Source organism: Clinocottus analis, unplaced genomic scaffold (assembly GCF_023055335.1).
Source record: "Clinocottus analis isolate CAN_PGR_092001 unplaced genomic scaffold, fCliAna1.0.p SCAF_9, whole genome shotgun sequence".
NCBI classification, from domain to species: domain Eukaryota; kingdom Metazoa; phylum Chordata; class Actinopteri; order Perciformes; family Cottidae; genus Clinocottus; species Clinocottus analis.
In genome coordinates this window covers 5,069,781-5,091,753 of record NW_027176251.1, presented here as the reverse complement: position 1 = coordinate 5,091,753, position 21,973 = coordinate 5,069,781, and the positions used below count along the sequence as shown (strand labels likewise).

The window sequence follows — 21,973 nt, the reverse complement described above, 5'->3', positions numbered from 1 at the left end:
TTTTGTTTGTGCATACATTTGTTCATTCATGGACATTTGAAAACACAAAACATGAAAGATCAAATATTGCAAATCTGCAGCGTAGAAATATATTTATATAAGGCTGTGTTTTGGCCTCTCTGAGAGTCATTTTGGCCTTTCAGAAAGTGATTTTCCGCATAGAGCGGGAAAGAATGCAAGTAAACAGTGAGGGTGCTTTGCCTGTGATTGAATGTGTGTCCTTGTGTAGAAACTGCACTCTCCTCTTTCTCTCAGCAAGTGAAAACAGTCCTGCAGTGCCGAGGCTGATGTACAGGTGAGAGAATAGCCAAGGATTTTGAGATCACCCGCGGCTTTGTGTCCACAATGGCCCACTCACACTCGGTCAGCTCAGAATAACCAGAAAGGGCTGACCGCCGATGTTCACTCACCCCTGGAGTCATTAATCACGGAGCACTGCAGATGGGCACGGACACACACACACATGTAGAAACGCACATACACACTGGAGCCCCCATTTTAATTATAAAGCCAAATGCTAGATGACAGCATCGCTCCAGGTAGTCAGTCCTCTAGGCCTGTGCTCCTGCTGCATTATCATACATTAAACACCACAGACATGAATATTTCTCCGCAAAGCTGGGTCAACAAATAACAACACATCATATCACATTAAGCTATCAATATCTGCAGCGCACACACACAAACACAGTGTCATATCTGTCGTTTCTCCTGAGCTTTATTTAGCACCCCTTAAACACAAACACGCGCAATCTGATCAAGATATCTGAACTCCCGTATTCAGAAAACAGGTTTCCCAGCTTGAAGCTGGATCGCTATCAGGATCTCAGATAACGTTCCCATTTACTGGTTGTAAAATTCTTCAAAAGGTGTCGTGCGGCAGTGGACGCCGGTGCTGTTTTTGTTAACAGGCACGCTTCATTGAGATGTACACTGTGGTATGCATGTCACATACTGACCTGGACGATAGATATACCATGGAGTAAAGTCCCAACTGTTATGTTTGCAAGTTGCATGGAAACTAAAGTACAAACTGCATTTATGTTTAAAAAGCTTAATTAATAAGATGCTGATTTGTCAATCTCAATGTTGAGTGTTAGATTGAAAGATTCAGATATATTAGGTGTTGTAATGTGGAAAAAAGGGTATTAACTATTGTCACACTGTACGTTTTAGACATTTTCTGTCTGACATCTTTTGACGGATCCAATAGTTTGTCATGCTGTGAATTCTTTTGCTTTTAGTCCCAAAAACGTTCTTCAAAACGACATAATCTTCCACATCCTCATGAGCGTTTAACAGAAAGTAGCTCTATGTGTGCTGTTCCGCCACTTAGTTCAAACTCTTGCTCTTCACCTTCCTGACATCAAATCGTAAAAAAAAAGAAGATATAAAAGCAAGTAAAAAGCATCGGTCATTGTGCCATTCCATTACACAAACCCATACCCCTATGTAGCCTTGCCGTGGAATTTGAAAAAGGCTGAGATGTGGAATCTAGTTGAAAAAAAGAGTTTCCCGTTCCTCCTTTCTGAAAGACTTTGTAGCAGCCACTTTGAACAGTCAAGACACAAAAGCACAGGCTGCACAAGATAATCTGAAATTCTCTCTATTGCGTCTTGCCTTGTTGAATCCAATGAATTAACAACAAAACAAGGGGGAAGAAAACAAAGTAGAGACTGTAAACTGAATGGCATGAGAATTTAAGAATCGCACATGAACTTGGAATATTAGAATCGTTATATGTAACGATAGCGTTGAATGTTGGCAGACACAGCGCTCTAATAAGGCTCACTTCCTGTCGAGATGCAGTCAGGGGGGGAAACGCTGCTGCTGCTGCTGCTGCTGTTTTGAGGATGAGCTGAAGTAATTAACGTGAAGCTTTTGTGTTTGTGTGTGTGGGATTGTGGGTGCCATGTATGTTTTGCTTGTAGAGACCAATGTGTGGCTTCATATGAGAGAAAAATAGCATTTAAAGGTGTTTTGCTTTTCCTGCCAGTAAGTATTAAAGCTCTGAAACTAATTTCTTTCATCAACATCTACCATGGAGATTAAGGAAAGCATTACTCAAGTACGCACTTATTTCACCAAAAGCATTAAACAACTCACTGAAAGGGATCGAGTAGACTGTTGCTTTTAATGCCGCTCTTTTGTGCATCTCACTTGATTTCAAATTTCATCTTTGATAAACTGGTGTGAAAGGATAGGCAGTACAAAAGGCACTTTTAGAGAGTGCACTAGAACATTTTAAGGAGAGGAAAGCATGACGGGGAGAAGGGAAATAAGTGTTGTCAGTGGTCCATGGGGGCCTCGGCATTGTCCTCCTCGTCATCACTACAGGGTTCATAGTCTTCATCCAACACTTGGTCTCCCTCGTCTGCCTCCAGCTCTCCTCCCAGATCGCCTAACAGCTGCTCCACATGCTCCAACATCGGCTGGTCATCACATCGCAACTTACTGTACAGCTGGGGAAAAGGGAGCGGGGGAAAACAAAGACAAAAAAAAAAAGAAAAGGACAATGTAAGAGCGTAATGGGCTAGGAAGTAGACTGGAAAAAATAGAAAGTAGGTTATACAGCAGACATGTTGAGACCGAAAATTGTACCGTGGAGGCAATACAGGAAATGAGATATGGTGAGTGAAAAGCCCTCGACTGAAGCTCTTCCATTGTGTCACTGAAGATAACGGCGCATCGCCACAGCATCAGTAAGCAGCAGCTGGGAGTTAAAGGAAGTGAGCAGCCCCGAGGTTTTAAGTCTCCAAGTGCTGGTTAGGCCGCCTGAAATATCCAACAGCAGCTGCATTCTGTCAGTGAGGCAGTCACGCTCACAAAATAGCTGGTAAACAGTTTTTGTCTTTCATTTGGCAAATCAGCACATTTGATCCACCGTTCATCCGTACAAGCGGCAAAAAGACCATTTATCTTTCTTTTGCGGGTGCAACATGCATGCGCACACACACACACACACATGCAGAGAAATGTATCCCGAAGCACATATGGTTGTGTGGCGCACATGAACACTTACACACACATAATCAAAGTTGTTATCTCAGTGAAATATGCCGTGAAGGAGCAAGATTAAAAGAAAAGTCCTCTTCTCAAAGCAGCCAGCACATTTATCTCTGTAAAATACTCGGCTTGTGTCTAATTACTGAACTCAAAGTTAAGTTGGGTGATACAATACTGGAACTACCGCCGAGGACAGCAAAGCATAACACCGAGTTTCAGACTGTGTGCGTATACGGAGTACGGGGAACCGATGCCGCAATTTATATCTCGGTTTTTCTTTCCAGAGGAAAAAAAAAGGGGCGAGTGGGGAATGGTTCATAAGATCTAGGAATATTATTCTATTTAGTCTAACATACACACACGCGCACACACACACAGTCACACACACACACGCGCACACACACACAGTCCCTTGTGCTCATGGACAATACTCAGCTGAGAGTGCCATCATTCTTACTGAAAGTGTAACGAGGCCAGCAGAGTGAAGAGCAGTGTGTGTGTGACTGCTTTGCCCCAGGACCAGTCTCTCAGCAACAGCAGGTCCTGACAGGAGACACGCAGTCCCCCGGGAACTCATTTAGACTGTAAGAATATGTAGTGTGTGTGTGTGTGTGTGTGTGTGTGTGTGTGTGTGTGTGTGTGTGTATATGTGTATATTTAAGTGGATGCTGTCTCCGCAGGTTGGAGCTCCAGGGAGTTGAAGCGTGACCCAGGTCCAGGCTCAGGGTCTGGTACCGGGAGAGAGCTGACCCGCTCAGCCCCCTTAAAGCACCACACACACACACACAGACGGGGGGGGGGGGGGGGCGGGGGGATTTTCATTCTTCCAGTGTCACTCCTGGAGATGTTTATCCACAGCAGGCCCTCTAAATAAAAGTTGGGTTTGCTTTACAAGAGGCTCGGCTCAATACTGAGAGTAATTGCACTTTACAGCCTTGGATACGAGGTGGAGGAGGATGTCTTTTATGTGAGTTGCACAAGAGAAATAATGAAAGAGAAATTCAGTGAACGTGTGCAAATAAAGAAATTTAAAAAAAAAAAAATACTGCATGTTCTACAATACTGAATGGCGTTTGGAAAATTGTGTTTCTGAGTGCTGATATTTCTGAGGAATCAATAGCGTAGTGTGTCTGCGGGACAGAATGTGATTACTCATTGTGATGCGTTCAGCTAGCTAAACAAACAGGAGCTATTTTTTACACATATCGCGCCGAACGCTGCTGAGCTCAGCATCGCCGGCGCAAGTAACGCAGCCGTTTCTCATTTACAACAGCCTATGTTTTCTTTTCTCACTTTCACGGCCCAGAGAGCTGCCTCCAGAGGGAGGGAGCGCGTGTGCGTATGTGTGAGCGTATGCAATCGCATAACTCTTTCATGGTCCACTCTGCTCCACTTTCGAGCCCCCGAGTCACAGCCTCGAAGCACAATTGACCGCCACCGTAACGACACGTGCACGTGCACACACACAGCAGTGACTTCAAAACGTGCACAGGACGGGACGCACAGACACATCTGTTCTAACCATCTACCCGCTATTCTTTTTAGCCATGTTAGCGCCGTGGCTCTCGCAATGTCGGGGTGTCGATATGTCGGTCGGTGCACCGCTACGATGATGACCCCCCCCCCCCACACCCCCGCCTCCTCCTGACTCGCAGATGCGATGCGCTCCGATGGGAAACTTCCAAGATGTGGCATACATCAATACAGCTGGCAAGTTTGACTTCACGAGAATGACAGTAACGGCTCCAATTCTTGGTAAGAGAATTGAATGGGCCTATGGATTTTAATACAAAACTGAATTATGTTCGCTACAGGTGCACAATGCAGCAGCGCTTCTCGGGGCTGAATGAGGACTCGCCCTGTTTATGGTCATTATATGACTTTCTACTTGGCTTGGAGCACCGACCTGATCGCGAAGAAGTGAAGAAAATGAAATTGTACCAATAGATAAGAATGCAATTTGTTAATTCAATTCCCTAATTCTTTTGGCTACATAAGATGGTGTGGTTCAGCATGGGCTGTCTGTAGGAGTCATTTTTTTTGTCCGGTGTGCAGCAGACTAAAGTGTAATAATAAGCACTAATGTACCCTTCATTCCTAAATTGATTCTTTTCTATCATTATTTGATAGAAACCTTTTTCTACAGCTCGTATGGCAGAATAAAGACAGGCTGATTATGTGGTGAAAAACTAATCATTCCATCATTGTTCACCTTTGTTCCACACCTATGCTTGACTTCCCCTTTCATTTCATCTCCTGTTATTTCATTTTCTAATGATTTCATTATTTCGGCTTGTCTCTTGACCGTTTTCCTTTTGCCATCTTTTGCTCTCACTCGTATACTCTCACCAAATGACCTTGCTACCAAGGAGAGAGATACCTCTTCATACTTTTCACAATAGTCCCAAAATCTTGCCCTCTGCTCGACTTGCCTCTATATCCTCAACCCTGCTCGCCCCAACTCATTTTTAGACCAAACCCAGCCCTTCTCCTGCACATCTCTTCATTAGCAAGAGAACATTAATTAGATAAATAGTTTCAACACATGATATTTCTCTTCATTTCTGTCTCACTCCATTATAAAATCACACACAGACTCCCTCACTGGCGAATGTGTGACACTGGCTGAGATTAGACCTTCTTGGGTGTGAACAGGGCATGTCGCTGGAAGTCTCAAGAGGGCTGAGCGCAAACTCACACGTGCACGCGCGCACACACATACACACACACACTTAACACTTCAGTTCTCCAGTCACATCCTTGGTAGGGAAAGGCATTAAAATTACATGACAAGCACACCTTGGTCCAACCCTACCCACAATCCGTGCTCATGGGATACCCTTTCAGACACATCAAATAGTAAAGCTTTTGACCTCCGCTTGCCCTAGCTGCCTCTGTGCACACTCACGCAGACTTACACACACACACACACACACACACACACACACACATATATAAAAGTGTCCTCTGTGCATACACTGCAGATCCTTCTTCAATCGCACCCTATCTGGCTGAGACTCAAATTCCATTTCACGTCCGGTTTACTATTGATTTTACCCTCGCCACTATTCACCAGCTACACCCTCTGCACCCACACAACCACACACAGACACACACAGACACACACGCTATCCAATCTGTTCCCTTTCTCGCCTCCCTTTTCATTCTCCCACTCCTGCTCACCCTGCTGCTCCTCTCCTACACTTCTTTCTTGTCTTCTCAGCCCATCCATTCCTCCCTATCATTCCTTTTTATAGTATTTCAGCTGAATGCCATCTGTGTGTGTGTTCTTGCGTGTGTGAGAGAGAGAGAGAGAGAGAGAGAGAGAGAGAGAGAGAGAGAGAGAGAGAGAGAGAGAGAGAGAGAGAGAGGAGAGAACGAGAGAGTCAATCACAGTCGAGGTGGATAGTGAAGACAGTTCTTAAAACATAATTCGATATGCAAGTTGGCACACGCAACCATTATTAAATATGTACATCCACATGAGGTGCACATAGACACATGCTTTCTCTCACTAGCTCACATCACATCACACACACTTAGCAAAGTCATACGGTATGCAGAGAAGTGGACTGGCGCCAAAACAAGCCGCTGGGCTTTGAGGCCTCATTTCCATGTTGGAGCCCATTTTAACTAGCAGACTGACTCATCGTTAATAATTAACACTCACAGTGACGCTCGGAAAACAAAGCTCTGATATAAACAAGGGCCGCACTTGACTCCACAATGCACAGATGCACACACAGATGAGCGAAAGCTGCTCGCGGAGGAATTCAGCCGACCACAGTGGGGTCTCTTTCCTCTCCACGTTCCCCCTCACCTTTGCAAGGTCTTTGTGCATTTACCTTCCACATTATTCTGCGCCTGTTGCTTCACTCACTCTCCAAAGAAACAGCCATGGTGTTTACTTGTCACGCTCTGTCGCCTCACTCACTCACGTCATTCATTCAAGTCTTTAAGTCTTTCACCTTTATATTCCTTTGTAGCACTTTGCTCTCCCCATTTCTCAGGATCCATTTCTTTTCATTTGTTTTTTAACTCTTGCAACAAAGCTGGCAGCTCAAATCTGTATGTGCCGTGTGCCTTTGTTTTCCTCCCCGCCGTTTCTTCCATTCTCCTTCTTGGCAGCTCAAAGCCCACCTCGCTGCTGTCCCAGTGGATGCTGGTTAGACAGGCCCATCACTACACTGCTGCCCAGAGACAGACATTAATATATCGCCACTCTGCTGCCCCTACTCATCTGGAGAGGAACACACTGTTGCGGGAGAGCAGGCGGGAAGGTGGGGAGTTGGGTGGGAAGGTGAAAAGGAGATGAAAGTAAAGAGAAGGAAAAAAGAAGTGTAGGTGGGGCCTGCTATCCCTCAGCCTGTGCTGTCTGATTTACAAGCCTATTGGATTTTAGGCTAACATGAATCATGGCCCATAGAGGCATTGCTCCCTGACAGAATGACAGAATGAACGAGACACATCACTCCGAGTGCGCGCGTGTGTGTGTGTGTGTGTGTGTGTGTGTGTGTGTGTGTGTGTGTGTGTGTGTGTGTGTGTGTGAGGGGGAATGGAAGGGAGAAAGCGGTGGTATATTTAAACCTCTTTGAGATAGTACTAAAAGACATTTCTGTAGCAACAATGGAGCTTAGTTAGAATCCCCTCACAGCTACAGCACTGCATGTACTTCTCTGAAGAGAACTGCTTCTTAGGAGTTTTACCTTAGTACTGGATGTAACTAGTCATATCCACATTTGCCATGTGCAGTGGTGGGAGGAGTATTTTAGAGACTTTACTTCAGCAAAGTATCACAGATGAAAATACTCAAGTCAATGTCTGGCATTCAAAGTCTCACTGAAGTAAAAGTATGAAGATTTGATCAGAAAACAACAGATTAGCAGGATTGTACCCAAAGTACTGCTCATAAATGGCCCTTGTGTGTATTGTGTTATTGTCTGTTACACCATTACGTTATTATTACTCATGGATTATTGTATAAGCGGTGTTGTTGGTAATAATGCATGAAGGGCTGCAACGAATGATTTTCATTCTGTATTAATCTAACTATAAGTATGTTTGGTTTAAGAAATAGTAAAAAAGAAAAGAAAAAGGGCCCATCACAACTACCCAGAGCTGTGTGGTAGATTTTCTGAGCTGAATTACCTTCTTAGCGTTGGTCAGGTACGATCTGGCCGCCTCCTTCAATGCCTTCCGCTCCTCCGTCTCCTCCTCTGTCACTTCTCTCCCGTCTCTTTCTTGCCGCTCCTTTGCTTTTTCCAGCTGGAGGTTGCACACCCAGCCCGAGAGGTACCACACCTGGGGGGCACAGAGAAAAACAGAGGCGGGTTGGTGGAGTGTGAGCAGGACTCCGACAGAGAGAAAGTGTTCCCTGTTGCAGTAAGTGAGCTGTGACAAGGGAGACAGATTTGTAACCCTCACAAAGCACTTCTGCATGAAATCTCACATCCGTCTTTGACAAACAGGTTTCACACATATGACATGGAATCACACAGCAACACAAGCGATCCCTCACTCACATAACACCCGTCGACCTGATCCAATCTTGACGTAAACTGTTCTCATATACAAATGATGCACGCGTGTAAATGCACATGTGCACCTAGAGTAGCTTAACAATTAATTCAGACCCGACTTGTGGCTCCACCATCTGTCGCTACCAATTTGTTTGTTATCTTTCTAGAGCAAAAAAAATGCAATTACTTTGATGAAACATTAACCAAAACCATAATGTAATAAAATGAAAGCTGAATTCCCTCTGGCAAATATCTTCTCTGCATTACAAATTATATCATACTCACAGGTTGTGTACAATATCAGTCATTAATTTAGAGGAGGAAATATAGTTTATTATTCTCTTCATCGGACTATTAATTCTTTCATTCGACAAATCATTTTGCCTTGATATGAATTGTGGAGGAGCAGACGTGCCACAGGCCTGGGGCCCGACTCATAAACGTGTTAAGAGCCACGGGCACAAACATTTAATTTACAACACAATAGCTGAGAAGCTGAAGCTACTTCATAAGAAACGCATCCACACACTCGAGTTGGTGCCATGTTCATTTACTCAGTCTTTTGATCATGTAGGTTCAATTACCAAATGTTTACACAAGACCAGAAGTATCCTCTTATTTTAAATGCAGCGCTTTAGATCCATCAATGTGCCTCTTAACCGCTTCTGCTGCTAACCTACAACCCGTCGTACGATTATACACATTCACACAACTCATTTCAAGAGTCCACTAAGCAGACTAAGTGTTCAGGATCTATTAACTGGCAATGATTGAACTACATGAAAACCTCATTAATATGTTAAATTCAGACAAAAAACCCTGTGACATCCCTTAAATAAACAATCCTGTTGCTTCGTGGAGTTCACACAGTGAGTGGAGGCATATTTTATTTTGTAAGTTAGTATGCTGGAACACACCAAAACATTCTTCTCTTTCTTTTCCATGATAACACTTTTTTTTTTTCTCGAAAACATAATTACATATACTGTGCTATGCTTGCTTTTCCTCCTCTAAACACAATCATTTTCAACTCTCGGTGAACTTGGAGGTGTGTGTTTGCCTCTCATCTGAGGCCAAAGATCACCCACCCACTGTTCTTCAAGCACCAAGACACAAATATTCACTGTATTCATTATTCATTGAGGGCAGAGACAGTAAGGACCTGTTCCTCTGCCAAATAAACCATTTAGCTAAAAAAAAAAAAACACACACACACGCACATCAAGGCATACCACACTGAATTCAGTATTGCCACTAAGCATGCCGAGTGGGTGGCTACCCCCTGCAGCCATACTTATCAGAACAACAGCTGCACTGGATACATGTAGTAATGTCGCACAACCAGCAGTGTGACATTTATATCACTCAAACGTTTTCTGTCAATGCAGAAATGTGTTGTATATTTGTGTATGTCCAGGAAATAAAGTACATATTGGGTCATTTAAATAAACTTCTTCAAAACAGATACACGAGAACAAGGCAAAAACAACATTTGCAGATGGTCCACTCGAACATATTTGTGAATGCTGTAAAGACGGCTTCAGCACTCAAAATAAAAACATGAATAAAGTTGGCTAATTGAGAATTTTAGAGAACCCACTATTCACAAACACAACCCCAGACAGAAGCACACATAATAAAATAAACTTCCGTCTGTCAATCAAATCACTGAGACTATCGTCATTTCAAAGTGAAGGCACATCTTAGTTCCCATATGGTGCTGCTGAAGGAAGAACAAAAGCATCATGAATCAACTGAATACCTTTGAAACGACATTTGCAAGGAACCAGCTCGGTTGTTGTTGTGCAGTCGTAACATTATATAAGTAAGGCTCCAACTTTGAGATACGCCGGAGCAAAAAGACGGAGACGAAAGCTAACAACTTATCTACTGCAGTTAAAAGAGGAAAAAAAGAAAGAGAGTAAGACAAAGAGGGGACGAACGAGGGGGGGAAGAACAAGAGAGAGAGAGAGAGAGGGAGAGTAGTCAAACGCGTCCGGCATCACCAATATGACGAGCAACGTAACCTGACAGAACACTTTCTGACCATTAGAACTGGTGACTGTATGCATGTGTGATTGGCTGCAGGCCCGCTCGAATCGATTGTCACAGCTGTACATCTCTGGAGCAAGTTTAAAAGTTCAGCCCCCCAATGATTGCTCTCAATCTGTCAGCTCAGGGGCGTGTGTGGGAGGCAGAGCCTGAGGGGGGGGGGGGGGGGGCGGGTGGGGGGCAGAGAGAGAGAGAGAGAGAGAGAGAGAGAGAGAGAGAGAGAGAGAGAGAGAGAGAGAGAGAGAGAGAGAGAGGTTTTCTTGAATCTGACACTCAGTGGAGAACCTTCACTTCATCTGCCACTGACAGTGGGGATTTGGAGCACAATGACAGCACATACTTCCTACTAAAGCACAGAAAATACTGCCATTTACGTCACTCTCTAATACGCATTCAAGTTCTCAGTCATACATCATCGTGCATGAGCAAGCGTTGAGAGCAAGTAGTGGCAACAGTACGGTGTGTAGACACTCCTTTGTGCAGACACAGTGGCTCAACAGAAGCAAATAGGTGCACAGGTTGAGGCTTCTTCTGTCCCTCTGGGGCTGATCAAAGATTTGCCTACACAAGGTTGATCTACTTCCTACTAAAGCACAGAAAACACTGCCATTTACGTCACTTTCTAATACGCATTCAAGTTCTCAGTCATACATTGTGCTTGAGCAAGTGTTGAGAGCAGATAATGGCAAAGTATGGTGTGTAAACAGAGGCTGAAGAGAAGCAAATAGGTGCACAGGTTGAGGCTTTCTCCGTCCCTCTGGGGCTGATGAAAGATTTGCCTACAAGGATGATCTGATCCAGCAGTTAGACTGGATCATAATGAAAGGACATCCTGCAAGAGGACACGAGAAAAAACATCACGTATTCCTACGTCTCGACGAGTAACGCACACGTGCACACACACACACTTCCCCCTGACCACTGAGAAGCGTCAAATAGTCGAGACAAACGAGCCTGATAATCAGACTTAAGTAAACCATTGTAGTGTCACTTCATTCATTCTGCCTGACATGTGTTTGTGTTCACACATTCCTTGTTCGAAGGGATATTTGATGAACTTTGCTGTGGCCAATCGGCAGGGTGAACAGATGAAGCTGTGGTCGTGGTCGCTATCAGCTGTATGTTTTTCATGACAATTACAAGAAATATGCAGATTTAAGATTTGTTATTTCTATAAGCTCCATTCACCTCATCCATACTTTTTCTGCTGCTCCTTTTTCATGGATGTACCTGAGTGACGAGCGTTGTGGGAAGTCCCATTGTTAACGCTCTGATTGGTAAATTGCTTCTACAGCTGTGTGCACGACATCAGACCAACTGGTGTTGCTGAACAAATACAGACAGCCATGCTGGAAAAACAAAACAGGTTGAAGAAAAACCCCAAACACACATTTTCAGAGGCGCACAGCTTCCCTGTATTTTACCAGCTAAGTAAAAATACAACATTAATAAACAGACGACCACATTTGGCGACTGTGGCTCAGTGCTGAGTAGAATCATCTTTCAATCAGAGGATTGGTGGTTCGATCCCCGGTGCCGCTAGCCCATGTCGATGTGTCCTTGAGCAAGACACTTAACCCTAAAATTTGCTCCCGTGGCTGCGCCTGTATGAATGGTTGATGATACTGATGTGGCACCTTGCATGGTGGCTCCTCCCATCAGTGTGTGAATGGGTGAATGATGTCATGTAGTGTTGAAGCGCTTTGAGTGGTCAGAAGACGAGAAAAGCGCGATACAAGTACAAGTCCATTTACATGTTTTAGACAAAAGAAAGCTGGGCTTACCTGGACTACTTCATCATCCTCCTCCAGAAGACCCTCCAGCACATCCACCGCCATCTAATGCAGAAAGACAAAGAGGCAGCGAGAAGGGGAGAGTACATGAGGATCAAGAGATCGAAATGAGATTTTGAAATAATCTTTAACATCAGAGTGTAGTCAGACAAGAAAATTACTTTTTCGTTCAACAAATGCATCAGTGCACACTCATGGATACAGCCGTGATCCATAAACAAGTAAGCACGAGCGTGTTGCTGTTGCACGCCTGCTTGCTGTGCATCTCACGGGCAGCTCGATCAATCAGAGTGATCAGAAAGTCTGATAAGCGTCTTATGAGATCGGCGTCCCAATCACGGCATCGTCGATACCGACGAGGCAACAGACGTGGCCGTCAATAGACACACACACCAGTGCTTATCGCACAATCTATAGTCACTTTGGCTGCCCGGTTCGATTGCCCTTTTAATCCATTTACAGACATTACCAGTCAATATATCAATATATTCTGAACCAGCGTCACTCCAAGGGACGCATGACGAACTGTAATATCAGCCTGACCCACCCCCCCCCCCCCCCCTCCCCATCCCCCACCTACTCTCCCTTTGAGGTCTAAATTGAGTTTAATGTTAGGTGACCTTTGCCATAGAGCACCTGTCTGGGTCAGACTCTGTGGGAAGTTTCTATTACAGAAAACAGACCTTGACTAAAGTAGGCTGTGTGTTTGGTTTGCTCTGCTTCTCTCCTTGTGGATTCTGTGTTGTGGCGTGTGTGTGTGTGTGTGTGTGTTTGTGGCACGCGTGCGTCTGTGTGAGGCCCCAGGTGATGATATATTGATTTTTGTCAACTTCAGGTTGGAGGCGACTGTTAGCCAATCACCCGTGGTGAAGGGCAAGAATAAAAGACACGCACGCACCTGTGCGTGCACTCACACACAGCGCCGCAAAGTCACACACTATAACAAAGCTGCACACAACAGTGAGCACCACTAGCAGCACTTGTTTCTTGTTCAGGCAGTCTTATTAGTTGGAGAGCTTCCTCGTTTCTTTCCCCTCCCGCTCTTTAGACTTCTCTTGTCTTTTCATTAAGCCGCCGTGCTTCCGGTGGCAATAAAGAGGTCAGCTGCCTGTGTCGACTGAGGGAGACTCAGGTTAATTGAGGGTATCTCATTAAGAGTGCGCAAATGTCCGTGTCAGTTGATTGATTGCTAGACCAATTATCAGCTAAAAAACCCATTGTCTTAAATTAATTAATGGCTGATTAAAAATACACAAACAAAAACACCTAATCCCAGCTGACGATGAATGGATTCATGCCCGGCGTCAGAATGATCTACTTGACTTTCATTGTATCACACCGATGTGACAGGCAGACACACAACAACACACACACACACACACACACACACACACACACTCAGAGTAATCCAAGCCAAGCGCTAGATATAAGAGATAAGAGTAAAGATCCATCTGGGTATTAAACATCTGATATAACAGGCAGTTTTGGAGCAACAAAAATAGAACAAGAGATATCTGGGAGCCAGGATGAGTACGCAATGATAACAATTATATCATCTCCAACTGTACTCCTTCCTAACTACACTGGTCAACCCAGAGGCGAGTGATTAAAGATTCAGAGATTCTTAAGCCGCTTCACGCTCTAAACAACAACACAATTAATATTCGCATGAAGATAAGGGGACGAGAGGGGGTACTACGAGGGAAAAAGTGTGAAAATTGTAAGGAAGGGCACAAAAAAGTATCTTAATAAACAATGTCAAACTGGCCCAGGAACAACGGTGCACCGCAAAGACACACAAAACACACGGCAAAGACACTACTTCGTACATGCTGTCCTCTTTATTTCAAGATTTTAAAAAGCAACACTCTGGGGAGGAAAGCATTTATAATGGACATTGTGAGCGTGTGCAGTTTGTTTGTGTGTGTGTGTGTGCGTATGCGTGTGTTTGTGTGTGTGATCTTCGGGCAATTTTGTTTAACAGAAGCATTTTACCGGAGCGCATAGCAGAGACAGAAGAATGACAAATCACTTTACACGCGAGGGCAAGCAGCATCTCTAACACACAGAGACGCATACAAACACACACGTACACACGTGCGCGCACAAACAGGGACACACTAACAGGGACGTCTACTCTTAAGTAAATAAATCCTGGGGATGTCAGTGCCAACTGTACTTGCGAGCAACATTGGAAAGTACAAGCTGCTCTCCATCATGAGCTAAATTTAAGAACAGAAATGTTCAAGGAACATGAAAGCTGACAAGAGTGACACCGACAAGGAGAGTAACTAACCATCAGCTGCTGTGAAAAGTATGCCGAACAGACACCTTAATGGCTGTCAGGGGAGGCCGCCTGTCTGTGTGTCTGTGTGTGTGTGTCTGTCTGTCTGTCTGCTATGTGGCAAGTGAATTAACGGTGGTGATGGGTGATGATGATGGTAATTTGTGTGTTAGACAGCGCGAAAACTTTGGTCTCTGAAGACCGCATTGTTAACACAAAGTACATTTGTTTTTCATTAAAACATGAAGTTACATGTCAGTTTAATGGAGCATGATTTTAGGGCTAAAAATAATTATATTTTATTGTGACATAATCTGTTCATAGATTTTTTTGATTTTTTTTTTGTCGGAATTAAAGAAATTAAAAGGTTCCTCAAACTGATTATTTTAGACCAACCAACCGTCCAAAGCGCAAAGATTCTTCCTATAATTACATTATTGGGGAAAATAGAAGCAGAGATTGGAAGCTGTTCCTGCTTGATAAATTACTGAAACAATGAATGGATTTGGAAATTGTTTGGCGATTAATCAAACGATCATTTCCAAACTGGTTTCGTCTTTCAAATATCAGAAAAGTGAAAAATGGCCACGGCAATTTGCCCACAGCAATGCCTTCAATTGTTCAAACGCTCAAACCAACAATCTAAAACCCAAAGATATCCAATTTACCGTGGTGTGAAAAGAGAAAAACAGCTGATTCTTGTTTGGTCGTCATGAGTTTATCTTCCATCCATATGAACGAGCTGTTTCAGCTTTACAGAACTTGGCCCAGAAATATTTAAACAATGATATTTTCACAGTTCTCTCACTTATGCTGCTTTCAAGCACCCCTGGTGTGCTGCTACTAAATTTCCATTGCAGCTATGGAAATCAGACAAATTTGGCATGCATTCAAGTGTTTCTCCTCAAAAGCAATCAGGGGGGTAAAGACCTGAAAAGCATTTGTTGTTGACTTTATCCCGTTCCCAAATTAAGTGGCAGAGATCCACATCATGCTGGAATAGAAGACTTTTGTTTTTAAGAACTTTTTTTTTTTACAATACTAATTTATTTACAAAGAGCATAAGAGTACAAATCCATCAGTTGATGGCATGGTTACCATGCTCTTGACCCATGATTTTAGGCATCTTGAGTATCATAAAATTACCACTTTCTTAGTCAAATTTAATTTAATTTTGAACTTCTCATACACAGAACTTGGCTTAGAAATTGATCGGAAAACTCTTTTAAAAATATTTTTCCCTCAAAGCCATTTTGGAAGTCATGGCCTTGACACATTATGCTTTATAAAAGATACATGTTTATACAGCACTGATACAATAATCATTTCTGCTCAACTCATTCCTACTTTGGGTTTATTATTATTGCAGAGGCTGCCCACAGGCAAATTGTTGACCACCTCTATTAATGTCATGAGAAATCAAATTGGCTTTAATGAAATAACCCTGAAGAAACTCTCAAGGCAAAAATGGAAGAGGTGCTACTTCAGATAGCAAAGGTCATACATTCAATGTGTGAGCAATTTGTGTGGACCGTCACCTCGTAAAGTCACAAACGATAAGATGTCGCCCACCTCCCATTGACAGCCTCTGTGGAAAACACCCAAAGGCCCCTTGTTATTGAATTTGTTACCACTGTGCTCTACAGTGATCCCCCTCCAGTCACCGACGAGATAATATCATACACCCAGATCATTTGAACAAAGTAATAACACTATAATTTTGCCAAATGCCTAATTTTTCTCGAATGCAGTTTGGACCATTATGTGGTTTCAGTTTGAATTGATCAGACGAATAACTTAATCTCCAACAGAGACAGACGCATGCTTTTTAGACAAAGAACATAAAATGAACTATGATTTACCAGAAATAGCATTATACCAGAAAACACAAATTATCTGATGTGTTTCTTTAGCATATATTTAAATTACGTTTTCAAAGCCATGGCTCAGTTTGGAAGACCAAACTAAATATTCAATAGGGAAAGAAATACAAACTAATTGTGGCACTCTTTCAACATGCTAAGAAGGTAGCCTTCAAACGGATACAGACTGGAAGCACACAACTTAACAAAGTTTACTTGTGAATAGATTTATAGTCCACAGGGAGAGATAGTGAGCGCAAAAATGAGTGTGTGTGTGAGTGTGTGTGTGTGTGTGTGTGTATTTGTGACAGAGGAGAAGAGGAAGGAAAAGTAAGAGAGTTTCCCATCAAATCCGGCTAAGTCCCAGTCTGGGAGAGACGGACGGAAAATAGCTTGCCTCGACTCCACTTCTATCTGTAAGCTCACATAGCTGCTGGCTAAAAGCATATGACCAACCTTATATACGGATATGTATCCATACGGCAAAATAAAGCACTCAGTATGTGTGTAGTTTCGGTTTCAGTCTTGATGACACCAACGGGAGGATGAAGACAAATGACATGTCAGAAACTGTGGACCGAGACGTTGTCATTTTACTGACACACCTGACAGCCCATCCCCACACACACACACACGCACACACACACACACACAAAGATATAAGTGCAGCTGAACCATTTAGGAGTGAAGGGAGGAGGGGGGGGGGTGAGGACACTATTCTCATTTCCTGTCAGTAATAACCATAAACTACTCAACAAGAGTGACTACAAATTAATCACTGGATCACAACAGAAAATAGTTGAACTGCTGTTGGTGTGGCGGTAATCACTGAAAATTACTTCAAGCGTTAATGACTGCTCTGGATTTTAGCACCGAACTGAAGGCAGCGAGCCACTAAAATCGTGGCCATAAATACTAGAAATTGTTGAGTGATCGAGAAGTGCGCCGTATCACAGATATGGCGGCAATTCATCCGACGAGCCCCCTCCATACATGCACACACCCGCAACCACACACACATGCGCACACAAACACACACACTCTTCGACGCAGCCCTGCTCCTCTGTGCGCCCCCTTGCCTCTGTCCCTCTCTGTAAATACCACTCTTAAATTATTGAGACTGAACTCTGGAGGGGATAAAGACCATGCATGGCCTTCCCACCTTCAGTGCTATTCACTAGAAAGGAAGCACTCAAACACATGCGCACGCACGCACACACAGACACACGCCCACGCACGCACAGTACATACAAATGCCAGGCCAACCTCCCACCGTGAAACAAATACAGACCGAAAACAGCTCAGGGTCTGAGCACAACATTTTACCTCAAATTCCTCCGACTCAATGAGCAGTTTGGCAGTGGTTACACGAGACTCATATGGCGGGATCTCATCCTGGAGAGAAAAGACAACACCGTCACCTCTACAGTGTTCACACAAACATAGTTCTTCCTTTTGTCTGATAATGACACGATCCAATTTCAAGGTACGCAACATTCTGCCGCTATGTGGCTGTTAATCACAGCGAGTGTGGGCAGGCTGAGTTCAGATCAACCTGCTCCTGAAGATAAGAGTCATAACAGTGGTGCTACTGGGATTTTAGTCTCAAATCTTCATCCCAACCCCTCTTATATCACATTTGCGTCTCATTTGAATGCCATCTATTTGGTGTCATTTAGAACCTATCCCTACTTTAGTATTACAATCATTACTTTCTCTACGCCAAATTACCTGAAGTAATTAGCAGATTTAGCCTTTATACACTTTCTTGATTTTGCAACACACACACACATGCACAAACATAGTTGTTCCATCTCTCTATTTTTTATTATCCCTCATTTTGATATCTCTTACTTTTTTTTTATCTCAACTGTGTACTCGTGTTTGTGCTCACTGCAAAGCACAGTGTGACAATCCTGTTAGTTGAAAGTGCTTTATAAATAAACCGGGATCTTATGAGTGTTTGTTGCTGTCAGAGAAATACTAAGCACATCTCCATCTCACCTGCATGTCTTTCTCTGTGCTGAAAGAAGCTGCACTTTGTTTCTGGGCAGGTAGCCACGCTCCAACACTCTTCAACAGGTATTCTTTGCCTTCCTGAAGACAGACAAATGCATACACAATTCAACTACAACTAAACCTGCATATGTACACTAAGATGAAGACACCAAAGTCAGACAAAAAGGAAATCATTTGAATTCTAATGACTTTTACCAGCTGGATCAGAAATGCTCCATAGATGTCAATTGTCTTTTGATTAAACTGAGGTCAGGTCAATATTTTCACAAAATTATTACTGGAGTATTTCTAAATAGACTGTTGCTATATGATGGATAATATACACAGTGTGACTGAAGCCAGCCTGACCCCTGCAGCATACAGCTTGTACTACAGATCCATCTCTGCCCAAAAATAACTTTTCAGAAGAATTATGTTAAAAGGAAAGTGCCTTTTCATTAACAATGCAAATGATGTTGCTGGAAACAATTGCTGCTCCTCATCAAATCATCTCCAGGAAACATCGGAAGAGTGTTATTATGTCTCAAATATTAAATCCCAGTCTTGTAACATACAACATAAAATAACTGTAAATGGATGAAAAACATGTGTTATTATCCAACTCAAAGATACAAAAGTGAACCAAATAACTCACAAGTTGCAACGTCTTACGACTTGGGTGGCGTTCTTAAGCATGCTCCACGTACGTTTCTCAGTGAAAGCTTTTGCCTTGAATGGTGTCTGCCCTTAATAACAGTTGGTAGAGCAGCAACAATAAATGTTTTGAAATATAATTAAGATATTCTTTCAAACTCGTTGTCAGATGCTTCAGACTGCAAAGTTCTTGTGAGATATTTTCCAAACTGAGCTCAATAGACTGCTGCTCTCTCATTTATCAGATGACGATATGACCTCAATGATCTGCCCAGTAATTAACATTCCTATCGGCATGACCCGTCTGCGTGTATGTGTGCGTGGTGATGCAAGTGTCCATCTGCTGATTAATGGCATACAATTCAATTTGCTCAGAATAATTAACTCAGCAGATTCCCGCTTTAATGTGGTGATAACTCACGCTGTGTGTGTGTGTGTGTGTGTGTGTGTGTGAGTGTGCATGGACTGACCTGGTTTCTCTCTGTACTGAACAGGTAACTTGCCATGAGCTGTAGAGCCTCAGGGTTGTCATGGTGATACTGTAATGCACGCTCAATGAACTCCTTGCACTTGTCTGCAGCTCCCTCTTCCATGCTTCTCACACACACACACACACACACACACACACACACACACACACAGAAAGACAAATTTCAACTCATTAAAAAAGCGATAACATGAAATGGGGCTACAAGTGTCACAGCGGGCGTTACTGTGTGCTCTAGTACCAGAGGTCTGTGAGGTAAATCTCAGCCATGGAGCAGTAGGCGACACAAACATCCTTCGCTGTGGGCAACTCGGTGTCCTCATCTGGTGTGGCAGCAGCTCCGGCCACAGCCTGCGTAAAGACCAGAGCACAGAGGTCTTTAAAAAAAGGTATGAAATGTTCTATTGAGTTTAATAAATCAAAAGATAGTGACGATGGGATACAATTATTTTTGTATTATTAACAATTAAGTTGTCCAATAAAAGTAAAATTATGCACAACTTCTCTGAAACCCTTTTGATATGTCATAGTAGAACAGGGCTAAATAATCAAATGAATGGTGACTGAAGCTGCTTCAGTTTCGGGGTCCTGGTTCTGTCAACGCCGGCTCACTGTCACAGCTTAGTGGGACACTTGAATAGAATGGAGCCATTGTTAATGTTATTAGTAACAGCTTTGCTTTTTCTACTATGACAAGTCAAAAAGTCTGCTGTGAAAAAGGCCTGTGAAGATTTGAATTATACAGAACAGCTCAAGCTTTCTCCTAGTTATATTATCTAACATTTGCTATGAAGATAATTTGGCTGTTGAGTCAAACCCTTTTAAAATAACAACATTTATACGTATGGCATTATGTGATAGAATGACATAATGATACACAATGTGTAAATTCAACTGGAAACAAAACATGACATTGTGAGTGTGTCATTAACATTGTTATACACAGATAATGGAACACCTGAGCTGAGCCATTATGCAGAATAACTCTGCATTGAGTATGTATACTACCAGGTGATCAATGTATTGATTTTCAATTAAACTGACACTGGTTGGTGGTTTGATGTCATCACAAGGTGAAATGCATACATGCAATAGATAAATAGATAATAAATCCATATATTGTTCAACAGCACCCTCTTGTGAAGATAAATATCATCACATTAGCCTTTAGCCATGGGTGCAATGGCAACTCCCCCTAGTTAATGACAAGTCTGTACAGATAAGTAATAGAGGAAATGTGAGTGTGTATGGTGGTGCACTCACTGTGGTCTGTGCTTGTTTGTCCAATGTAGACAGCAGGACTTGTATTCCTTTAGTATAGTAGTTCACTGCCTCCTGGCCTGTGTGGATTTGCCCCAAGTACAAGTACTTACTGTGGCCAACATCAGGGCTCAGCTCCACTGCACGCAGAAATGCTTAAAGATAATTGGTCAAGGAGACTCACTCCACTCAAACAACATAATACATATATCCGTGTTATATTAGTGTTTACATGATATGACTGGGTTACTGACATGTACACAACAGGAAAGAATAAACCTGCATGAAGGATATTCCCTTAGCTTTCTGTGTGTCCCCTAGTTCAGAGCAAATGTGTCCCTGCATGTCGAGAGCGTGCAGGTTGGTGGATTCCACATCCAGGGCTCGTTGACAAAAAAGGACAGCCATCTCAAAGTCAAAACTGTCCATGCATTCTTCTGTCTGTACAAAAGATGATCACATGATACAGATAAATGATCAGAATTAAAAATGCATATCAAAAGGGATGTGTTTGATGTGGGTATATTGAAAATGTCACCTTTTCTAGGAGCTGTTGCACAGAGTACTTCTCAGCTGTCTTCTTCTTGGCTTTTTCATGTACTCTTAGTTTCATCCTTTCTTGAGGCGACAATCCAACAAATCCTGCATCTGCTGTGAATAAATAAGCGGAGAGTCCACGTTAGTTTGAGCTCATTTGGAGTTGAAATCAAAGCGTAAAAGATTAATTTCAAATAACGTTGACTGCAATCCGAGACGTTGAAGTTAAATACGAACGAGCAAAAAGGTGTGCTAATGAACTAAATTACTGTTTGGGCGATTGTCTTTCCTCTTCGGCTTGCTTTTCTTTTTGCCCTTTGCTTGTCCTCCCATGGTGATAAAGCTACAGCTGATATTTTTGAAAATATCTGTCTTCAAAACAGACTTTTTTCAACGTGTGGCTCACACGAGTATGTCTGAGCTGGAGGGCTGTAGTGCGCATGCTCTAAACAGCAACTGGGTGACTACTACGGAGAGAGGGAATGGACATAACGAGCGGTTTGAAATAATAGGAAGAAACT

General features: G+C 43.0%; 1 protein-coding gene across 1 annotated transcript; it reads right to left on the bottom strand.

Moving 5' to 3' along the window:
* Positions 1 to 697: 697 nt before the first annotated feature.
* si:dkey-12j5.1 (uncharacterized) lies at positions 698 to 21,908 on the bottom strand. The gene is made up of 11 exons (XM_068570099.1): positions 21,722 to 21,908; positions 21,454 to 21,566; positions 21,211 to 21,356; positions 20,919 to 21,072; positions 19,897 to 20,006; positions 19,639 to 19,762; positions 18,521 to 18,613; positions 17,843 to 17,911; positions 12,362 to 12,415; positions 8,155 to 8,307; positions 698 to 2,462 (listed from the first exon to the last, which is right to left on the bottom strand). The coding sequence occupies exons 1-11, from the start codon at positions 21,783 to 21,785 to the stop codon at positions 2,289 to 2,291; spliced, it is 1,254 nt and encodes a 417-aa protein (XP_068426200.1). The 5' UTR covers positions 21,786 to 21,908; the 3' UTR covers positions 698 to 2,288.
* Positions 21,909 to 21,973: the final 65 nt, after the last annotated feature.